Here is a 23633-nt window from a genome sequence, read left to right as displayed (position 1 = left end):
AGCGTGAGGGGCTTTGTTGACTAGGATTCATTCAAGTAAGGTATGATTGTTAGGGTTTCTGTTGATTCGGGTATTGGATTGGATGAGCTGAGTGAACCCATGGAGATTAAGGTGAATGGTTGGGAGACTATTACAAGATAGCCAGTTGATGTTAAAGTCGCCGAGAATGATGGTTGCCTGAGGTAGAGATAGAGTAGCCCAACTCAAGAGATTTTCTAGGGGTGTAATATTTTGCCCTGGTGGGAAATAGCATCCTATGATATTGATTGTTTTGTTTGGGTTTAGTTTGAGATTGGCATAAAGGATTTCTTCATTGTTGTGGTGAGGGGCAGATGTGTTCAGGAGTTGAATATTGAGGTGGTGTTTAAATATCAATGCTACACCACCTTCTTTTTGGACACTATGTGAAGGATGTTGTACTCCGGTGGAAGTATTTCCTCACTTTTGGATGTGAGGTTTGAGCCAGGTTTCAGTTAGGAAGACAATATCTGGGGAATATATGCTTATGCTGGCATGTAGTTCTTGGACTTTATTGTATATGCTTCTAATGTTTAGGGACATAAGTAGGTCTGTTTTTTGTTGGCTAGGAGTTTACTTTGTGTGTGTGTGTGTGTGTGTGTGTGGGGGGGGGGGGTTGCTTGGACTTGGGTTTGTGGTTAGGTTGGATTTGGGAGGACCTGGGTTTGGATGATGTCTCCAGCGAGGGGTAGTTTATAGAGGGTGTTTAGGATATGTTTTATATACATAGTACATTGCTTATGGTATCTTACAGATATTTTATTTTTGAGTGTTAGGTGTTTGGTAATGGAGTGAGTGTACTGGGAGGATGTTTTTGGTGGCGTTGTGTAGTTGTAGTGTAAATGTTTGAGGGAGGGTGTTGAGTGCAGTGGAAGTTGTTAGGGCATGTGACTGCGGAACCTTGGTAGGATGTAATGCGAGCTAGAACTACGCAGGTTAAGATTATATTAGGTAGCAGCATGACTGTGTTGGATGTAGGGGGAGGGGTGACTAGTGGTGTAGCCTAATTGGTGGTAATTAGGGGTGGGGGTTAAGAATAAATGTAGAGGTACTCAGGGCAGCGAGGGTAACTAAGTGAATATAGCAAACAGAGCAGGTTAGAACCCCCCAGGCTAAAGATTGCAGGGTAAGTGTCTAAATAGCCGTAAGTGTCTAAGCCAAATTGTTAGGAGTTATTAGAATCTAGTAGGGAAAAAAATCTATAGACCTGATTTCAGCTGTCTCCTTTCTGGGTAGATGCCTAGTTTGAAGCAGACAAAAAGTGGCAGTTTAAGTACTTTTTGCCACTATTTTACAAGTGGGCAATTCCAGTTTATCTACTGGGTTACCTTTTTTCACCTAGAGCTTTATCTTGGTTTACTGATAACTAAAAAGAAAAAGTCTAACTGGGGAATGTATTTACAGCTGATGGGGGTGGGGAGCAGCTGCTGTCACTAGCTGTGGGTAGAGACTGTTATTTCTGCTTTAGACCAGGTACTTTCTACAGTAGCAGGCTGAGAGGGAAACGTAGCTAGACACCTACAGCAACTTATTTTCTTTTTATAGCCCTTGAGTCCTTGTGGCTGGTTTCTTCACTGCAGATGCAGTCAATGGCCAAGGATTCAGCAAGTGGGGGACAGAGATTGAAACAAAGTTGAGAAGCCTCTAATTAGAAAAGCCCAGGCCCGGATGCAGTACCAAAACTTTTGGTTAAAAGTATTAACATCTTTGCACGAAAATTTAGCCATGACTAAGATCTATTTATATGCACACCCGAACAGACACCAACCTGGCTAACAGGAAAAAATGCTCTTACTGAAGAGTGAACCTGCAAGCTACCCTAATAATTACAGACCGATAACTTGCCCTCCAACAACGTATAAACTATACACTGGAATTGATGTCAACAGAGTTTAGTCATTTAGAAAAAACTCAATTAAGGCAATAGAACAAAAGGGCAATAGAACAAAAGGGCAATAAAAGAAAGTCATATGGAACAATGGATCACTTAAGTCATAGTGAACTGAAAAAAGGAGAATAATTCAAGCATGGCGTGGACTGACTACACAAAAGCATTTGACAGCATCCCACATTCATGGACAAAAAAAAAAGAGTGCTTAAAAATGTACAAGATACACCCTACAATGATCGACTACATTACAGTGACCATGAGACAGTGGCAGACCACTTTACAATTAAGCCATGATAAAGGACAGATTATCCCAGGGATAAAAAATAATAATATTCATATATATAATCCAGGGTGACTGTCTCTGCTGCTATTCTGCCTTGGCATTAACCCATTACGCTGTTTACTTAGCTTAGGGTATGGCTATAATTTGTGTCCTAGAAAACAAGACTTCTCATCTTCATTTTGTCAATGATTTAAAACTGTATAGCTCATCAGATGAGAAACTGAAAGAACTGCAAGTTGTGAAACCTTTTTCAGATGATATAAGAATGTCATTTGTTCTTAATAAATGTGCAAAAGCAACCTTTAAAGCAGGAAAACTGCAGCACCAAGAAAACATCAGTTTGGGGACAAGAATGATATAAAACCTTCAGCAAGAGGGAGTGTATAAATATTTGGGAACTGATGAAGGATCAACAGTAAAACACGAACAAATGTGAATACAACTTAGTAAGGAATACTTCAGAAGACTAAAATTAATCCTGAAAATCGCACTGATATCTAGGAACAAAATCCAAGCTATAAACTAATTTGCTCTTCCTGTCCTAACTTAGTTTTGGAGTTGACTGGCTCCAAAATGTGCTGGATTGATTAGATAGAAAAACAAGTATGCTTCATGCCCACCAAATGATTTAGAAACATCAATGCATACCAAGATTACATATTCCTCATTCCAAAGGAGGGATGAGCCTCCTTGAAACTGATTATATGTATAAATCTGCAATCATGGGACTGCACACATCTACTGACCTCAAGACCCAACTGTAGTGAAAGTTTTGAAATATGAGAATAAATCTAAGAGGACTTCTCTGCTTAATCTAGCAGAAGCATACCAGCATTTAGAAGGAATGGAAATCTAACCTAAATAAAAATCAGGCATCAACTGACTGTGCCAAAAAAACGAAAGAATACATGATGATGGACCAAGAAGAGAAGGCAAGTAATGTGGAAAATGCATAATAGTTTATGAAGTCCATTGCACATGTGGGAGAAACAGACAAATGTAGGTTTTGTAAAACCAAACCGGAAACAGTCGCACTCCTCGTTGCTGGTCTGCCACAACATTTTGAGCTGAAGTATATATACACCACCTGGAGGGTGAGGTGGCTCTGGGAAGCTAACTCCCAGGCTTGGAGAGCCAGTCGGCACAGGAAATAAGACTTTGTTCCTCCCTGGTTGTTGACGTACCAGAGGACTGTGGTAGAAGAAATGGTTTGAAGATTTGTAGAGAGAAAATTGGGGCTCTCATCTTTATGTTGATGTGCTCCCTTAGAGGAAGACCACACATCTCTGACCCTCCATGAGGGCTAGGACTGCTCCCCCACCCCAGGTCTGAAGCGTCCGTGTACAGCTCCTGAGTGGGAAGAGGTGGTTGCAAGGATAAGCCTGGATGCCTTGAAACCTGTTGAATCCACCAGTGTAGCTCCTTTTTCAGGCAGGGCTGAAGGGGAATAAACTCCAGAAGATGGAAGTGTTGTACCCATACTATTCTCAGGAACCACTGGAATTTCCTCAGGTGTAACTTGGCTAGTGATAGCACAGGAACACTGGATGCCATGAACCCCAAGAGGTGAAGAAACTCCCTGGCTGTCAGGGATTGTGCAGGGGCAAGAGGGGACGAAGTAGGAATAAAGATACCTGACCTTTCTTGGTGGTATGGTAGTCAGCATCCTGCCTGACTGGATCCTGCATCCAAGGAAAATGTGATCTTGAGAAGGAACCAGGTTAGATTTTTGGTAGTTGACAACGACTCCTAGACCCTCCAGCAGTGACACCATGAAGAGAAGATTATACTGAAGGGTGTCGGGAGTCTGAGCCTGGAGATCATCCAGGTATGGGAAAATTTGTATGCCCTGTAGCCTGCAGAAGGCTATGATAGGAGCTAAGCATTGTGTGTAGACCCTTGGTGCCCTAGACAACATGAAGGGCAAAGCAAATAATTGAAAATGTGAGGAAGCAATAGCAAAGTAAAGATACTTCCTGAACAGAGGATGAACGGGAATATGAAGATAAGAATCTTTGATGTCCGGGGACACCATATAGCCCTGAGGGAGGATGACAGGAAGAACAATGGGCAAAGTTAACATGTGAAAACTGGGAACCTTCAGGAAAGTATTTAGATGAGATGGGGTCTAGAATGGGTCTCCAAAGTCCATCCTTCTTGGGGACCAGGAACATCCTGAAATCTAACACTTTTCCTACTTGGAAAGGCAGTACCGCCTGAATGGTGCCTTGAGAGAGAAGAGTGGATATGACTTGGGGACGGAGTTCCCAGTTGCTCCCTTGGGGGCTGTGGAATACCCCTGAAGGAAGGAGGAGTTTTTCCACACCATAAAGTATCCCTGATGGATCTGTTTCCAAGCAGTGAGACAGGGAAAGGTGAAAGGAAAGATAAGTTTGGGTGTCAGGAGGCAAGCAGTTACAGACTACCTGGCTTCTCCTGAAAGGACAGTTTCTGAGCAGCAAGAGTTGAGGAGGTAGATTTGGATAAAACTTGTTTCCTAGCATCTCTTTTGCCCTTGAAGACTGGTGCATGGAAGACTTCCTTTCAAACAGGGTCTTAGGGCAGTTCCTCTGAGACCTAGGGACCACGGAGAGAAATGTGCTTCAGGTCTTGCAGCTCTTTATCCTTTTCCTGTAAAGACTTAGAGCTCTGTAGCAGAGGTATCAAATAATGCCTTGTTGTGCAGAAGGGGCATCCACTATGTTTGCCATAATGTCATCAGGGAATGGCTGAAGTCCGAGCCAGAAGTTATCTCCTGAGAAAGTACAGTTTTGTACCCAACATAAATGTAGATGTTAGAGTGTACACCCTGCTGCAGTCATCACACTTGGGTTATCTTGTCGTCAGGCGGTCCCACAGTCGGCCTGAATTCCAAAGTCTTGGTCCGGCGTCGGCTGCTGTTGTTTCTTCCCTGACGTCAGTGCGTCAGGGGTATATATGATGCATCCGACGCCATTTTCTTCCGTTTTTCTTGCCCCACATGTCAGGTGCCCCCAAAAAGGTGGTCAGTAATTAGTACCAATCTAAACGTTAGCACAAACACAACATCCATCCAGCTACATCAGAAAGGTATTGTAAAGATTTAGTTAGTCAGAGTGGATGGAGGGAGGGTAACCTGGACTGCAGCAGGGTGTACACTCGAACATCTACATTTATGGTAGGTACAAAACTGTACTATGTTCATCGTGTTACCCTGCTGCAGTCATCACACTTGGGTAGAATCCCAAAGCTAAGGATGGGAGGAGGAGTCAAAGAGGGTTAGAGGAGGCTAGAAGGCCCTGCAGAACTGCAGTGGCGAAGCCAGCTCTAGTCTTTGAGTAAAGTGGTAAGTGGTAAGTGGTAGTGTTTGGTGAAGGTGTGTACTGAACTCCAAGTTGCAGCTTCCAAAATATCCTTGGTTGGCACCCCCCCTGAGGAAGGCTGTAAATGCAGCTACTGCCCTGGTAGAGTGGGGCCTTATGGTAGCAGGAACTGGTTTTCCATGATGGCTATAGCAAAAATGAATGCAATGTCCTATCCATTTGGAAATGGTCTGTTTTGATATAGCTTTCCTTTGTGAAGCTGCAGCATAGGATACAAAGAGCTGGTCAGATTTTCTGAAAACCTTAGTTTTATCCAAGTAGTAATGAAGTTGCCTGTGAATGTCCAAGGAATGCAGGAGTCTTTCTCCTTTGTTCTGTGGATATGGAAAGAAGGTGGTTAAGTGGATGGTTTGATTTAAAGTCACTCTGGATACCACCTTAGGCATGAAGGAAGGATTAGTTCGTAGAGAAACTCTGTCTTGATGGAAAATGAGGAAAGGTTCCACTGCCATTAGTGCCTGAAGCTCTGGGACTCTTCTAGCTGAAGTTACTGCTAGCAGCAGGGCAGTCTTCCATGATATAAACTGTAGATCTGCAGAGAAAGCTGGTTCAAAGGGAGGTAGCGTAAGTTTTTCCAGAACAAAGTTGAGGTCCCAGGTTGGTGTAGGTGCTCTCCTGGGGGGCCTAATGTTTTTTGCCCCTCTGAGGAATTGCCTTAGAAGTGGATGTGAAAATAAGGGTGGATCCATGTTGTAGTGGGCTGAAATAGCGGAGGCGTGGATTTTAATAGATGAAAAAGAAAGTCCTTTGTGCAACATCTCAGTTAAATACTGAAGAATCTGAGGCATGTGAGGCTGAAGGGTATTTCGGCCTTTAGCTTGGTTCCAGGCACAAAACCTTTTCCATTTGTGGTAGGCCTTTCTGGTGCTGGACCGCCTAGATTCCAGAACAACATCCAGAACTGCTTGAGGAAGAGGAGCTGGCTGGATGCTTAGGTGATTTGCCATGCAGCCAAATTTAAGGTTTTGAGCTGGCTGTGTAGAATCTGATTGTCTTGCTGTGTGAGCAAATGGGCAATTTGTGGTCAAATCCAAGGTGGGCCCTGGGCCATATTCCTTAATAGTGGGTACCAGTGCTGGCGTGGCCAGTCTGGGGCTATGAGTATCATTCGTGGTCTCTCCTTTCTGACTTTCAGAAGCACCTTTGAGAGAAGGGGCAATGGAGGGAAGGCATATACTGTCAAGTTTTTCCAAATGAATGAGAGTGCGTCCACTTTCCAAGCTTGATGGTGAAGTGTCCTTGTACAAAATTTTGTTAGCTGATAGTTTTGGGGGCTGGCAAACAGGTCTATGTCTGGGTGGCCCCATTTTTGAGTTATCATTGCAAATACTTGTGGATCCAGTTTCCACTAGTGGAGATCCATGATGTTTTCTGTTGAGGTCGTCTGCCAATGTGTTCTTTTTTCCTGGCAAGAATTGAGCTTGTAGCTGAACTTGGTAAGCCAGTGCTGTGTTCCACAAGGTCATTGCTTGCCTGCATAGAGGGTAGGAGTGTGTACCCCCTTGTTTATGTACCACATTACTGTGGTGTTGCCCGTCCTTATTGTCAGCTGTCCTGGATGTAAGAGGTTCTTGAAGGCTGTCAGAGCATTTTGTACAGCTAGCATCCCTTTTTGATTGATGTGCAGATTCCTTTGATCTGCAGTCCATATGCCTTGAATGCACTGTCCTGCCATGTGTGCCCCCCAGGCGTAGTCCGATGCATCTGTTATCATAGTTTGCCTGGCTGGGGGCAAGGTGAAAGGCTGACCCTTGTTGAGGTGACATGCCTGTGACCACCATAGAAACTCTTGTTGAAGGCAGGGAATGAGAGATATCATTGTGTCCAAGCTGTGGCTGTGTTGAGACCATATGCTTTTTAGGTACCACTGTAATTTCCTCATATGCAGCTTTGCAAATGGTATTAGTAGTATGCAAGATGCCATGAAGTCCAAGGCCTGCAGAATTTTTCTTGCAGGGAATTGGGTCTTTGTTGCCACTGTTTTGAAATATTGAGTCAGTTGTAGTTGCTTGTCTGGCGTCAGACAAGCCTTCTAGGCCGTTGTATTCAAGCTGGCACCCAGGAATGTCATTTTGTGAGGGTACTAGTTTTGATTTCTTTTCATTTACTGTGTACCCTAGGCAACTTAAAAGATGTTTTACAAAAGCCAGATGTTGTAAGAGGATGTCCTTGCTTTGTGCTTGGATGAGGCAGTCGTCCAGGTATGGGTATATTTGAATTTCTCTGTCTGCAGTATGCAATTACTGGTGCCAGGCATTTTGTGAAAACCCTGGGCGCAGTGGATAAGCCAAAGGGCAGTGCAGAGAATTGGTAATAGGTTGAACCTGCAATGAAATGGAGGTATCTTCTGCAATTTTGTCTGATAGGGACATGCAGGTATGCCTCCTTGAGGTCCAATGTTACTAGCCATGCTTTCTTGCCCAACATGGGAAGAAGCTGCTGTAGTGTTAGCATCTTGAATTTGGGTACTTGTAAGAAGGTGTTTAGAACTGAAAGGTCCAGAATTGGTCTCCAGGCATTGTCCTTTCTGAGGACTAGAAAGAGTCTTGAGTAAAATCCTTGGCCTTGCTCCCGTGTAGGTACCAGTTGAATGGCTCTCATGTCCATGAGAGCTGTAATTTGTTTTTGTGCCTCTGCCCATTGATTTTGTGGCAAGTTTGGCATTCCTCTTTTCATTGGCAAGGTGTGGAAATGGAATCTGTATGCTTGTGAAATTATGTCTAGGACCCAATTTGTCCTTTGTGACGATGTGCCAGCTGTCTGAAAAAAGTGCTAATTTCCTCACAAGGGAGCTGCCAAGAGTGTCTTGCTTGGCCATGTGAGGTTTAAGTCACTGAGTTTGCCTTCTAGTAGTTTGGGGCCTGTCTTCTCCTCCCTTCTGTGTTGCAGTGCCCCATTGTCGAGGTTTGTAGTGGGTTTGTGGTTGTCCTCTGCCTCTTGGGCGTCTGTATTTACCTCTCTGTGGTCTGTCAGTAGCTGGAAAGGACCAATTTTTTGTTGGCCAATTTCTGCTGAAGCGAGGGGGCTGAACCTGTAGAAAATCTGACAGTCTGCATAGATTTTGCCTTATCCTCCATTTTCTTTAATACTTCTTCTGCTTTAACTCCAATTAGGACATCCTGCTGTAAGGGAGCATCTAGAACCTTTGCTTTAACATGATCAGGCAGAGTTTGTTCCTTTAACCAAGCATGCCTATGTATAACAGACCCAGTAACAGCTGCTCTACAGGAAGCCTACAAAGAATCAAATCCACATTGTAAAGTATGTTTGCCCACCTGTTCAGCTGCATGCAACAGATCCTGCATTTCTTTCAAATTCAGACTGTTGAGGGAGTGTGCTCATTTTTTGTCTTGTTTGAGACATTAGAAATTGCTGGTATTTTAGCATGTGAAATTGACAATTTAGTGCTCTCATAGCTAGAGGGCTGAGGTGTAAACCTTTTTCCCCCACCTGTCTAGTGCTCTGGAGTCCCTTTCAGAGGGTACAGGATTTTTTGCCACAGAAGCCTTAGCCCCTTTGGGACCCTGGGAGATGGTCTGTGGATCAGCAACAGCGCTTTTATAAAGGAATTTGTGGGAGTCAGGCACTCTGTCTGGTTTGGCTGGAGCAGGAGGCAGAGAATCTGGATTTAAACTAGATTCTAAGTAAACATCATCCACAATGTCTAAAACTGGGGGGATAGCAAGTGGTCTGTGCTGGGGGAGTAAAAGAAACTCTCTGAGCATTTTCTTTGAGTCAGAGTAGTCTTGACCTTCCCAGTGAAAATGTTCCCTCAGTGTGTAAAGTTTCCCCGAAGGAGTAGTCTTCAGGGGGAGAAGCGGAGGGAATGGAATCCTCAGCATCAGAATCTTCATAAGGGGGAAAGGAGTAATCTTGGTCCTCAGAGGAGCCTGAGGAAAAAGACATGATCAGAGGAGGCATAATCTTCCTCTTGTCTAGGCCTTTTGTCGGGGGGGGGTTGGGAACCCCTGATTAAAGAGATCAAATCTTCAGCCATTTTAAGCATCTGTTTCTTAGGCATGGGGCCTTGCACTGGAGACAAAAGTGCAGTCTTTTTTGGTTTAATAGGAGTCTTAAGCTTAGGATATGCTTTTATAGTGAGCATAGTCAGTCTGAAGACACCTTCAGAAACCGAAGGTGTTTCTGCAACACCGACATCTTTCTGCAATGTCGTCGGTAGGGGCTAAAGAAAATGGCTGCGTCGGCCTAGCACTCTCCGCCAAAGGCTCCGAAGCAGTCTCTGGTTCCAAATCTGCGGTAGCCAGAGGCTGCGTAGGAGCCTCACTGAAAACCGGTGAACCAGAGACCGGCCCAGCCGAGGCCTCGGAGTCTAGCTTGGGTCTAGGCTGCCTATCCTTATCCTTGCGTTTTTTGTGCACGCCGGTAGTTGGTTGCTCCGACGGCATTATGTAGTTAAATTTTCTACCTAAGTAGTGTCGTGCGAAATCAAAGTGTCTTTTTATAGTACGCTTATTGAACCTAGCACAAAAGCGACAACCAGTGACATCGTGGTCTGGGCCTAGGCAAGGTATACAATAAGAATGAAAATCCTTATGAGGTATTTGCTTCCCACAAGAAATACAATTAACATTTTATGACATCGGTCTGAGGCAAGAAAAGTTTCCCCAACAGGGTACTTAGCTTTATTGAAGACTTTGGATCTGAAATTCGACTTCGAAAATCTCGGGAGTCAGCCGACCAGCACTTGCTAACTGCTTCGGGCACCACGCGGCAAGAAAGACTGGGGAAAATGGCGTAGGATGCATCATACATATCCCTGGCGCACTGACGTCAGTGAAGAAGCGACAGCAACTGACACCGGACCAAGACTTTGGAATTCAGGCCGACTGCAGGACCGCCTGATGACAAGATAACCCCAAGTGTGATGACTGCAGCAGGGTAACACGAACATCTGATCCAGATGCTGATGCCTCCATAACATCATAGCTACACTTTATGGAATGTTGTGTAACCTAAGCAGAAGAATTAAGGATGGAGGAGAGCTTAGCCTTAGTAGGAGAGTCTGGGAGCTCTGAAAGTACCTTACCAGCATCTGACAGCAGGAGCAAAGAGTATTTGGCCATATGGGTCTGGAACTTTATGGCTCTAAATGCCAAAGTAGCTGATGTATAAACTTTTTTCCGGAGTCTCTCTCCATAACTTTTCCTCCTTGTCCAAAGGGAGCAGAGACGTGGAAGGTAGCATCTTGGAGGCCTTGTCAGTAGATACTGAAACTGTTGCAAGTTCTGCAGAGGGACATTTAAACAGGAATTTGGAATACTCTGCACTTCATAAAACCTGTCTGGCTTTTTGGGGAGAGGCAGGGCACTTAGAAGCTCAGAGAATGCATCCAGGAAAGCTAGAGCAGGAGGTATGGTAGACGGGGAAGAGGAGTCCATCTGTAGCAGGTCATATCTTTTTTGGATGTCTGACACCTGAGAACAATCCCATTTGAAAAATTCTCTCATTTTTACAATTGTTTCCCCAAAAAGAAATATCCTCTCGAGGGGAATCTGTTCCATTTGATTCTTCTTCTGGGAAGCATATCCCAAAGAACAAGAAACTTGGGTAGAATAATCCAAAGATTCATCCCCAGAAGAATACTCTTCATCTTGCAAATAGAAATAGTACAGTTGTGGTCAGGGCCTAGGCAAAAGAGACCAAGGTCATGAGAGTCCTTATGTGGAATCTGCCTTCCACACTGACACTTGCCCTTCCTATCCGACATGGAACTTCACAAAAACAGTACCAAGAAGTAATAGGGAAAAAAACCCCAATGGGGCACTTAATCTGATCGGGATCCGCAACTTGTCTGACAAACAACGACCAGAGAAGATGATCTGACTGGCGGCAGAAAAGCTCTAAGGATTGGTACATGCAGACATCAGTTTTATACCAGATGCCATTTTGACAGACGTAGGGATCTGTGCTTTGTGAGACGTTGCATGTACCCTATAGTAGCATTAGACTTTTGTGTACTGGACAGACATACGAGTCAGCCAGTGGCAGACTCCCTCATGTTATGAATACTGCAACATAGGAATAGGACATCAGCTGATCATGAATAGCTCTTCCTTGCAAGGCAATGTGTTGTCTGTAACTTCTGGTGGCAAGAGATCAAGATGTGATGAACAGCTTCTCAAGATTAGCCCACAAAATAATGCACTTTCATGTGTCTGTAATCGGAGTTCAATTTGGAAAATTATACAGTGTAGTATAGGCAGTGGCATACTGATTCAATACAAGTTGTTTTAAGTAGTATTCTGGGTCAAGACCGGACTAATGAAGCACGTTAGTAAAAACTGAATTCAAAATCTAAGTTCACACAAAAACGTCGTAGTTCAAAGGTTTAAATGACTTACCTCTCTCTGATGGCACAATAAACTGCTGCAAGCCTAGATATACTGTTAAATTATCACGAAGTACAGGGAACTAAAAGGAAAACACAAAAAAATAAATTAGGCACAGAAACCAACAGAGAGGTTCTACACAATACTCTACTAAACAAAATCAAACTCCACTTAGTTATACTGAGAAAGATGGTATAAGTCTCGCACCAAACTCAAGAATTTTTTTCAATCAACCAAAGATTTCAGAATTTCAGGGACAAATGTACAAGTAAGATAGCTTGACAGAACACCTTTGACTGGATGTATTGTATCACTAAAACTATTTAGCAATTTGGCTACAAGGCCCAATAAAAACCTTCCTAAAAAACATTTTAATTGCAGGCTGGCAATCTCACAAAGACAGGAGGCTTCTGATGCACTTTGTTCTCTTGCTTGAAGCCAGGGTGGGGGTCTGACAGTAGAACAAGCACAGCATCCAAAGCAGCAAAAACTTTCCATAAAAAGGAGGAGAGTGACAAAGTAATTCACAAAATAGGAAACCGTCTGCCCCATCTGCATATCCTTAAACACACCTGTGCTCTACAAACTTCCTAAGAAAGCTTAAACACTAAGGTGTCAGTGAAAACACAAATGTCTCAGAGGAAGGCAGAAGAAAATCTCACAGAACAAGTGGTCTACTGTAATTCAAGGCCAACTTATGCCATATTTTGGAATAAGCTTAGGTACAGTGGAGATGAACAGAGAAGAAGCCAAATTTAAACATCATAAATGCATCCATCTTTGGTTACAGGTAGGACTGTATGCCAAAGTTATTGGGTTTGCTCTGTACCTGGAAGTCTAAAGCTGTTTGTTCCTTTCCAGTCTACCATGTCACACAGTTTGGCTTCCATCTCTCCAATTCCTCCTTGTATGTGAACCTTAATAAGCCTAACAAAAGTGTCCTCAAGCCTTAAAGATGACAGAGAAGGAAGATGGTTGCTGGGTGTAGGTGCCCTGAGAAAGGGTGTGGGGTTAGTGACGTGTCTGCTCGTTCAAGGCCCTATATAGGAGACAGTTGTGTGGAGAAAGACTGATACACCTCAAAGAACTAGTGCTATGACCATGTAACTTGCATTTATGCTATGAAGTGATCCATCGGCGCTAACAGGTAGGACAGAGTTCTCAGCTACATGTCTGGCCATGAGTCCATCCCTTTGACCACAGTAGCCCCAAAAGAGGATCTTGTCCTGGATACATCCAAATTGTAGTGCTTGGTTTATGTTTTGAAATGTAACCAGGTGGCCTCTGCTCTCCTGGAAATGAGCTTTGGGTAAGATAGGCAAGACCGCTTCCCCTTTGCTGCTGAGAACAGCGGAACTCCAGTCCACTAATGATTGGCAGTAGATTTTTACGTACCGACTTGCCAGGCCTGATGCACAACCTTCAATGAAGGTACGCCCATTCACGCACGTCTCCACAAAGACGACGCTTTAGCTGAGAATCGAACAGGACGTCTTACTGTGAGGCGACAACGCTACCACACCACCACCGCAGCATATATATATATATATATATATATATATATATATATATATATATATATAAAAAACACTAAATATGCACATATGTACATTCACATGTAATCGTCTGTGTTTATATCTTTAATAAAGCAGAAAAAAAATCCTAAGTATTACATTTTAACAAAGATGAAGGCAAGTTCCCAAAGGGATCTTCTAAGTCTAGAAGATGTAATCCACCAATGCATGCTGCTGAACACATTCAATTGTGTGAGCCCCACAGCTGGCACAAAAAGGCTGAATTAACTGACTTTCTGCAACAAGAGTTAGGGTTTACCCCGATGAGAGAGACTTTCCAATCCCCTATCAGAGGAAGTCAGAAGAGGGGATTCTGAGCTCTGGAAAGTAATCAGTGTGGGTTTGTGCAGGCACAGAACCCATATGCCACTGAGGCAGGGTGAATGATTAACATTTATTAGTACCGTAACTCACATAGCATGATACTCTGAACAAATAATACTGAACCACTTTCTCATCAGATGGGTTGCTTTGATACCCATTCATACTTAACTTCACTGACAAAATTTCCTGATACCACGACACCACAATCTGCCCTTAATTCACCTGCTGCCATCCTGCTAGCAATGGGTATCTTCAGACAGTGTAGCAAACATTTCCTGTTCATCAATTCGATGATGCCCAGCTCCATATCTGCTTGTACGCATGACTTCACCTACTTAAACTGGAGGCAAACGTCTCATGTCTCATGGTAGTCAGAGCTCACCATATTACTGCACACCCACAATAAAACACCAAGACCACACATGCATGCTTAAGTACAAAATACTTTCCAAAGCTTTCTATGCAATGCACCAAAATATTCAAACCTTGGCAACACACTCATAACAAAACAATTACGCTCATGACACCTTTAACTGATGCAGCAATCATACCACCACCTCTGACTACCACAGAAAACATGGCTCCCTAAACTGCATTCCTAAGCAAACTACCATACTTAATACGCTAGTCACAGGTGGACTGTACAGTCAGACACTGATGCATCACACTCACTAAGCTGAGCAAACAAAGACTACTTATAAGTTGCCCTTAAGATGTCAGTATGTGAAATCTCAAGGCACTTAGGTTTTGTCACCCCAAGTGCAACTATGACCTGGTCAATGCTCATGTGGGAGTGGGTAATCATTGATATTCTTCCTTGGAATACATTAAGAAAATATGGTTGAGACCTTAAATGTAGGTTTCTGAGGCTGAAAAGAAAGTCTGCTTAAGCAGTACCTTGTTATTGCCACAGATGATGTTACAACAGAAACAAAAGTGACAAACAGTTGGCTCAATAGCTGGTGTCACTGAGGAGGATCCAAACTGTGCCAGCTTGGAGAAATATACTACAACAGTCCTGCACGTGTTTTCAGGGAAGCCTGCTTAGTTTCCCTCAGGGCTTCAGTATACTAGCTAAGATATTCTTTATCCCCTCAGAACATTTTTGGGCAGAATCAGTCTTAAAACACCTTTAAACATAAATACCACCCTGTCAATCAGCAAAACAGTTTTCCATGTTAAGAACCTCAAATTAGTCAGAATACTCATTTCAAATGGAACCAGCATCAGCTTCTCCAACATTAAATTAAGATTCAAAGGACAGGCCACCAGTTTTCTTGGAGAAGCCTTATGCAAAACTCCTTTCCAAAACATGGTGACATGAGAAAACATTGAAAGAGGAGGAGCCATCGGCAGACCTGCTGAAATGGTTGATTAACTTTGAGGTATTAATTAGTTTTCTTAGCTGCCTGTTTAGATTGTTCAAGAGGCTTTTAATATGTTGGGATTTGCACCTACACTTAGCCAAGATTATTTTTTTTTTTTTAACAAATAGTTGGATTCTACCAGGGTGACTTGCCTTTTGAGTTTGTCTTGTTCTTAATATTAGTGGGCACAACTCACTCTAAACAGCTACCAATATGACTACAGGTGTTTACTGGTTTGGGGGTGCTTGGAATTCAGCCAAGGTGTCACTTAACAGAGAGAGGTTAGCCTTGGAATAGTTTTGGTTTTGTTGTGCCCCCAGATTTAACTACTGCCTTATGGTTAGATTTGACGAGTGAGGACATCACAATGGGTGAGAAACACCACTCCCCTATGTTCATAAGTACAAGGTCAAGGATGTTTGTACCCCTAGTAGGAGAATGGACCCACTATTCCAGGAGGCTTGCATTAATGTTTAGGAACCGCTGGGCTTGTGCATTAGAAGTGGTGTGGGGTTCCCAATCTATACAGGGTTAGTTGAGATCTCCTATGAAGATCGTATCGAGTTGAACCGTGAGGGTCTCTATTACACTGAGACAGGTAGTATGGGTTTTCCTGGGGCATGGAGAGGAACCTAAATGTTGCAAATATATTGTACAAGATCATGTTTATGGTGAGTTGCACATGTATTAGTTACACTGGGTCATAAATTAATTTGGATGCGAGGCAGTTTTTTAATATAGACCAAGACTTCTCCATCTTTAGTTCACTCCTGTGCAGTAGCTGATCTAAAGGAATGAAAAGCATTATAACCTTGCATTATAGGCATACTCTGCGACTCTAAACTACGTCTCTATTACTACATGGATAACTACACTCTCCAGGGAGAGGAAGGCTTGCAAGGAGTGGAGTTTCTCGTTAAGACTTCCAGCATTGAGCAGGACCACCTTCAGACAAACCTCCCAACTTAACTGAACCTACGAAGGAATATCAGTGTGGCATTGCCTAAAAAGGCACTATGGGGGGGGGGGGGTGTGGAAAAGATTGCCAGTACCAGAAAGCCTATAGAGAAATAAGCGTAGACCATTTCTGAAAGCAGCATGGTCTGTCAACCATATTGTACTCCCTTGTATTAGCAATAAGTTAAGCCAATTGTTAAAACCAATCATTTTCCGTCGGTAATGTGGCATCATCCTTGGAGAAGTTAGTATGCTGTTCAATGCTAGGCTCACACCTGCCAGAGACAATCAGCGAGCTTGATTAATGTCACTTCATACAGTCAATGGAGGTACATCTCAGGTCTAACAGCCACACGGACTATGACAGACTAATACTGGTACCTGTGGGTGAGTGCCTGTGTGTGTACCCTAAAAAGGTAGCCAACCATGACTCTCTCCTTACTCTGTAGAGTGATGAGTGATGGCGATGAGCTATTTGGTGTGCCTTACTATAGAATCACCAATGACCAGGAAATTTGACTGTGTGCTGGTTTGCCTTAAATGCTTAATGGTAGAGGAACTAGATACAGTGTTATGTGCAACTGAGGGTAGTGTTTGAACCGAGCTTTTACGTGATTGAGGACTCTTTCTGATTGTGCTGTGCAGGAGGTCTTAACATTTTAAGAAGGTTACATTAAGTGTTTCAGCACAAGTAGTTTTATTTGTAGGATCTTTACCCTGTGCAGTAGACATGGTGCAAATGTCACAGAACCTCCATCGGATTAGTTTTGGTTGTATGCGAGGGTTTTGCCTCCAGCATATATATTTATAACTCTTGTATACTTCATCTGTTTTATTAAGAATAAGTGAGCTGTAAATGTACACAAGGCATTTGCTACAATGACAGTAAGGGTATTTTAAGGGAAATTTACATTGCAAAATAATCAGCATCTATACACATCACTGCTAAGCGCTGTTGCATGAAGAGCAGCAGTTCTAACTAAAGACTGCAAAAAAAGTCAAAAGGGCAGGTACACAAAGTAGCTGTGACCAAAACAAAAAAGTGCTAAAACAGTAGCTATGGTTACTTAAGACTTAGCTTTGAAGAGTTTAGTGGAAAGTAGAAACCAGCAAAACTTCTGTCACTGACTTCAAACCAGTGACAAATGGAGTACCACAGGGTTCAGTCCTGGAACCTCTCCTGTTTGGTATCTACTTCACTGAAGTACAGGCTAACACAGAAGACCTTTGGCTAACAAAGTTTGCAGATGACTGCAAACTAGGAGCCATAGTAGAGTCCCCAAATGATGTGGACATCCTACAGAAGGGCCTCACTGAGACAGATGCCTGGTGTCAGAGCCATGGCTTCAAGCTCAATGCCAAAAAGTGCACGGCCATTCCCTTTGGTAAACTCTGCATCCATGAACTAGTCTACTTAACGCCGAATGTGTGATAACAGACCTTGGGACCCAGGTGGACAGTAGTCTCCCCTTTGATAATCACATCACCACAGCAGTCAGGAAAGGCTTCTACGTGGCATACCTCGTCACAAAAGGGTTCTCATCCAGGAAAAAAAGATGTCATTGCTCCCCTCTACTCGACACTCATTAGACCCATTATAGAGAACAATGCCCCTTTTGGAATGTACCTCACAAGACATCTGCAGCAGCTGAAAAGACAACAGAAGTATCTCACAAAGAGGATTACTGGCCCTCAAACAGATGCCCTACACTGACCGTCTCAAAAAACTCCAGCTTTACTCCATAGTATATCACCTACTCTGAGGTGATCTCTGCCAAAAGCTATACCAAACCCAGAGCTGTTGGACATGCTACAACTAAAGAAATCCCAATCCTTCCGAGCTACAGGCTCTAGGGACCTAAACCTTGTCACCACAATAAACAGGGCATGCTGGAGGGAGAGATTCCTATCCCAGAGACTTCCCATATTCTGGAACAAGCTACCCATCTATGTCAAGCAAAGTTCCTCACTAGCACTCCAAGAAAACCCTGAAGAGTGGATGGGAAATAGAAAACATACCTCGGGATCACTTCTGTGGGTCTGCTTGACAGGGGCACAGGAAAATAACTTTGGGTGGCGTATACCAGGAAACCTTGTTGGCTAGGCTTACTTAGACCCTTGGGCTGATAGCCTAGTACCTACCTATGAACCTATCAAGTAAGAGTGGTCACCAAATGTCTCGGAGCTCTACAAGGGTATAAGCCAAGCGTTTTATGACTGCAACACTTAAACAGCAGAGGAGATTTAAAAAAAAAAAAAAAAAAAAGCCTCAAGGTCAATCAAAAACTGCAAACTTTTCTTTCTTTTGCCCAATCCTGGGACAGAAAATGACTCCGGTCTCCTTTGGTCTCCTCTACTCTCACTGAAGTGGAATCAATGCAGTTCTAACTAAAGACTGTAAAAGAGGTCAATACGTGCAGATATTTAACACAGATGTAATCAAATACAGCAAAAAACAAGTGCTAAAACAGAGGATATGGTCATGCAAGTCTTAGCTGTTGTAAAGACGGACAGAAACCAGCAACACTAAAGGGTAAGGCAGAGAAGTAATTACGTGATGCAGACCCACACAGCCTTAAGCAACATCTGAAGTCTGAATGAACAGAGATTTGACAAGCATCTTTTAAAGTCTAGTGTTACCAGAAAACATGAGAGAGAAAGCAGAAGTAAACAGGTTGTGAAGTGACATCATTTTGAATTTGGGAACCATCACAAATTGATTTAGGAAAGGAAGATCCAGAACTGGTCTCCAAGCATTTCCAGTCTTTGGCATTAGGAACATCACTCCTCACCCAAGGAGAAACTGGTTCTTATCCCTCCTTAAGATAGTATGTGGTGGAAACGAGAGTCAGATCTGGAAGATTTGCAGTGTACTTGTGAATGAAGTCTTTTTAAAATGCATAAAAACATTTTATAAAGTTTTTAACCTCAGTTTAAGGTGGATTTATAGTCCAATAAGTGAAAGTAATTTGCCTCTGACCCCAGACCAAAGGCTTTCTCCCTATTGTTCATTTCTGAATAGATTCAAGGTATCTGAACATGTGGAACTGGGAGGTGAGAGCTCTCATGATCAGGGTAGCAGAAGTACAGGTTCTCTTTCCAAAGTTGTCTACCATTCTACTTTCATCATTTGGTAAGGGGATGTGTGCATTTCCTTTACTTAACTCCATCCACACCACAACTGGGTAAGCCATATAGTTCTTGCAAAGGTGTCTATTGGTGCCTAGCACCCGTAGAAATAGTCGGACTTCCTTGGAGCAGGGGAGAGAATCAGGCTTCAAGGATATATGTCAAACACACCGTTCAGGACATGAATTGGAGGAATGCCAAAAGTCGGCGGTGGGTGAGAATGCCCCTTTGCCTAGATAAATTTACTGCTTCAGGATTCTTTTCCAGGGAAAGCTGCTTGGAGTTCATAAAATCCCAGTGTGTTCCTTTACTGAACTCCATCCACACTACCATAATGGGTAACCCATATGCTTCTTGCAAAGGTGTCTATTGGTGTCCAGCAATAGTCTGGCTTTCTTTGAGCATGGAACAGAGAATCAGGCCTCAAGGAAATGTCAAACACACTGTTCAAGACAACATGAACTGGAGGAATGCCAAAAGTTGGTGGTGGGTGAGAATGCCCCTTTTCCTTTTCCCAGAGGAATTTACTGCCTCAGGATCCTTTTCTAGGGAGGGCTGCTTGGAGTTCATAATATCCAAGCACCTCAGAGCCAATCTTATAAAGTCTTGGGATGTGACAGGTCAAAGGATCCAGCGACACCAACAGTGTAAGGCTGGGGCAACTCTTGATGCCACTTCCTCTTAAAAGGCTAAGGGGCCCTAGGTTTCTACCTGATGGACAGCAAGGCCTCAGGACACAAATGGCCACAGACAGTGCTCTGCAGAAACTCTGCTGAAGGATTTCTGCTTTCAGTCTCCTGAGCCAAAGCAGCCGCATCAGAAGCTGCAGCCAGCACAGCAACCCCGGACTGTTGAAGGTTCACATCGCTCTTGCACATAAGGATGTGGAAGGAGGAGCAGACAATGAATACTCCATGGGGTCACGCCAGAGGTTCTTGGTCCATTAGTTGCTAATGTTGGGGGGCTGTGAACGTGCCTCACCTAGCTCAAGAATCATGAGTCAGGGTGGGGAGTTTGGCACTCAAAATGTCATCTGCCTTCCTAATCACCCTCCTCCTCTAGACGCTTTTTGCTTTTCACAGGGAAGTAAGCCTGGTGACTGGCAGTACCCCTTGGCAGGTACTGTTTAAGGGAGTTGTGTTCTGAGCCTCAACAAAAACACAAACAAGGCAATTTACCTTCACGGATATCAACTTTAGCAAGAAATGACAATTGTGCAAATAAACTTACCATAACAGTAGATGTTTCAAATGATCACAGCTACAGAAGCCTTAGCTGTATGGGTTAAATTCTGCCAAGGATAAAACACACTGCCAGCTTCCAAAACTTCATAGCACCTTCCATGTACACCACCTGTTAGGAAGCTCAGTATTGCAAAAGCAATTAGATAATTATCTGCAGATCAATAAAGCCTTAACAGCATCATCTGTAACGTAATCAAGCACCCAAAGAATGATATTGGCAGCATAGAAGTTCTTAATAGTAACCTATGTAGCTTTATGAAAGGTAGCTGCAGGTGAATTTCTTTGAGAAAGTCGAATGAAGCACTGGATGATAGTAACTCAGTGCACACTACATACCTGGATTGAGCCAACGCCTCTATCATACAGACGTTTAAATACTAACCCTTATATTATCTCAAGGGAAAGCAAACTGGCTACAGGACAATACCCACATATTCAAAGCTGACAGCACATTCACTGAAACAGAAGATCAAACCAGTGGTATCCTACAAGGTTCTTCTACTTTTTTGAGTAAACAGTTCATGATGACCAAGCTGACATCATGGGTCTCTGGCTAAGTTTGCTAATGAGAGAAACTTGGCGAAGTCATGATACCTACTTCCTTCAAAAGGGTCTAGTCACACAAACTTTCAGTGTCAGGTTCACAGTCTTATGCTAAATGCAAATAAATGCAGTGATCTTCACTTTACCTCAAATGATATGCCCCTCCTCAAAATAGATACTACTTTAAGAGATCCAGGTTTATTCATGGGCAAACTCTCCTGACCACAATGTATTAACTAGCATTAAAAGAAATCATTCTACTTCATGGAGGGAACTCGGTGCTTATTCCTCCAGGTCCAAAGTAGTAACAGTTTCACTCTACTACTCCCTTATCAAATCAAAACAGAAGACAATTCCTTTTGGCATGCATTTCTTGGAGCACACAGTTAAAGAAAAATGCATCAAAAGAGTGTCAGCTATGCATTCAAAGATAAACATCTAAAACCCCAACATTCTAGTCTATCTTCTACAAACTTCTGTTTGGCTTACAAAGCAGCAAATGATCCTGCTCTGCCTGATCTCTTATAATGTTCATAAAACAAGCATCACCACCAAAAACAGTTTAAGGACTTGGATCTACAGTGCAATATTAACCAAACTTGTTGGCAGGATAGTATCGCTCCCAAATGATCACCTATTTATGGAATAAACTCCCTGTTCATATCAAACAATGCTCTTTAAATTTAGCATGAATAAGGGGATGAGGATCCATTAATTTATTCCTGGTCTAACTCCTCAGACTTATGGAGAGCGAGAGCAAGCAGTGGGAATTGCAATGGATAAGCTTCCTAAGGATCTGCTGAACATATAGCCTAGTATATATCAATGATAAAGGAAAAAATATTCTACCCTAGTATGTACTTAAAAATATTCCACACAAAATAAATATTTCCAAGAAGACACTTGTATTATTTAACCTATAGAATGAACAGCATCTTCAGAAATCTGCACGTACACTACTAGCCTAGAAATACAAAGATTTAACACGTTGCAAGAAAAAAACAAGCAGTTCCAGAAAGTGCTCATGACATACGCACAGCAAAGATACAATTACACAAGGCTAGCAAGAGGTTCTCCATTTCGGTTCTCTACTGGGGGTGACTTATCTGAGGAGTTTACATGTACTCCATTTGTTTAAATGAGTTTGCTCTGAGTGTTCTGGTTTATTGCGACATTCCAAGGAAATGCCATAGGGTGGATCAGGGACTAAACTGTGCCCATGTCTTTTGTGTGTGCATCTGTGATAAGGAAGAAAGACCCAACAACTTTCTTCTGTTTCACCCTTTCCCTTGAAAGCTCCACAGGTAGTAGTGGTTGTTCACGGGTCACCAAGTAGGAATCAGATGCTACTTGTAAGGCAGTGAAGGTGTAGGGTAAGCTACAAAAAATTGGGCAAGCATTATGTTATTTACAGACAAAAATGGTAAAACTGCCTTGGTAACCCAGCCATTGCAATACCTGCTACATTCCACCACTTGCAAGGGAGCTAAGGCAAGAAAATAGCTATTGCATTATACAGTTTCTTGTGATGCATCTCATGCATGAGCAGGAACATCTTATGGATACTCACCAGAGTAGAAAATGCATGTGTTGGGAGCAGTTCCATGACCTTTGCTACCACCTCCAGGCTCTGTCGCAGGTACCGCTGCCATTCAGTCTGTTGCTATAAAGGAAAAAAGGCCAAAATGCTGTCAAACTTAGAGGTAAAAAGAAGGTGTTGCACTGTCATTCGTACAAATACCTTTTAGCAAATGCTTTTTCATCATCCAAAGTTGTTTTAACCTGGAAATCAATTTCCTCAATATGTACTGGCATCACTAGGGGGGATAGTAGAATAGCAAAACACATGGAAGGGGGCTTTGCATCCACAACAGTTTTAATTACTTGCCCTCACATAGACGTTTGGGTATTGGTGAATCAGGCACCGGCAAACAAATTTATCAGCAGTCATGGATGGATATATATTCCACCATATGACTAATCCTCACACTGAATACTATCATTCTCCAAAAATATCTTAGCTATGTCAGTGTATGCTACGTAAGTTATGCACTTACTTTAATGTCAGATCTTCTCTATCCATTTGAACTTTCACAGTAAGTGTCAGAACTGCTCAGCAACTTCCCTAGGCTGCCTGGAACCCTCTCACTACAACCCCATCTAGGGGTCTCACTGGGCAGTTGTGTCCTGACAGTCCTGACAAAAAAAAAAAAATAAACCAAAAATTTTAGGACAAATTAAAATAATTTATTTTTTGTTATAATGGTTAAATAAAATATTTGGTAGTTAAAAAATAAATAAATAAAATAAATAAAATAATAAAGAATAAAAAACTACAAAAAAACAAGAATAAGCTATTAAAGTTAAAAAAAAAAAAAGTTAAGTTCTAACCTTTGTACTGATGTGTGCCCAGAAATCTGATGTTTGTACCAAAAATGTCCCACTTTGGCCATTTAAAAAGGTGGCAACCCTAACCCCGTCTTATGTTTCAATTTCTCCTGATGCACTGCTTGAGGGAAGAAAAATAGGCAAAACAAAAAGGAAAACAGACACACAGCAAGTAGAGGATGGAGGGAGGGTATGACACTGAA

General features: G+C 42.7%; 1 protein-coding gene across 1 annotated transcript in view; it reads right to left on the bottom strand.

The window, feature by feature from the left end:
- XPO6 (exportin 6) overlaps nucleotides 1-23633 on the bottom strand; it is a gene marked incomplete in the record, with an annotated part of 1798279 nt that overhangs the window by 1003519 nt on the left and 771127 nt on the right. The window contains 2 exon segments of the mRNA XM_044089811.1: nucleotides 11917-11986; nucleotides 22613-22705. Of these exon segments, the coding sequence (XP_043945746.1) occupies nucleotides 11917-11986; nucleotides 22613-22705 (163 nt within the window).

This window comes from Protopterus annectens, chromosome 12.part0, assembly GCF_019279795.1.
Source record: "Protopterus annectens isolate FY-2018-M chromosome 12.part0, PAN1.0, whole genome shotgun sequence".
Taxonomy (NCBI): domain Eukaryota; kingdom Metazoa; phylum Chordata; order Ceratodontiformes; family Protopteridae; genus Protopterus; species Protopterus annectens.
This window is presented reverse-complemented; position numbering and strand designations above follow the sequence as displayed.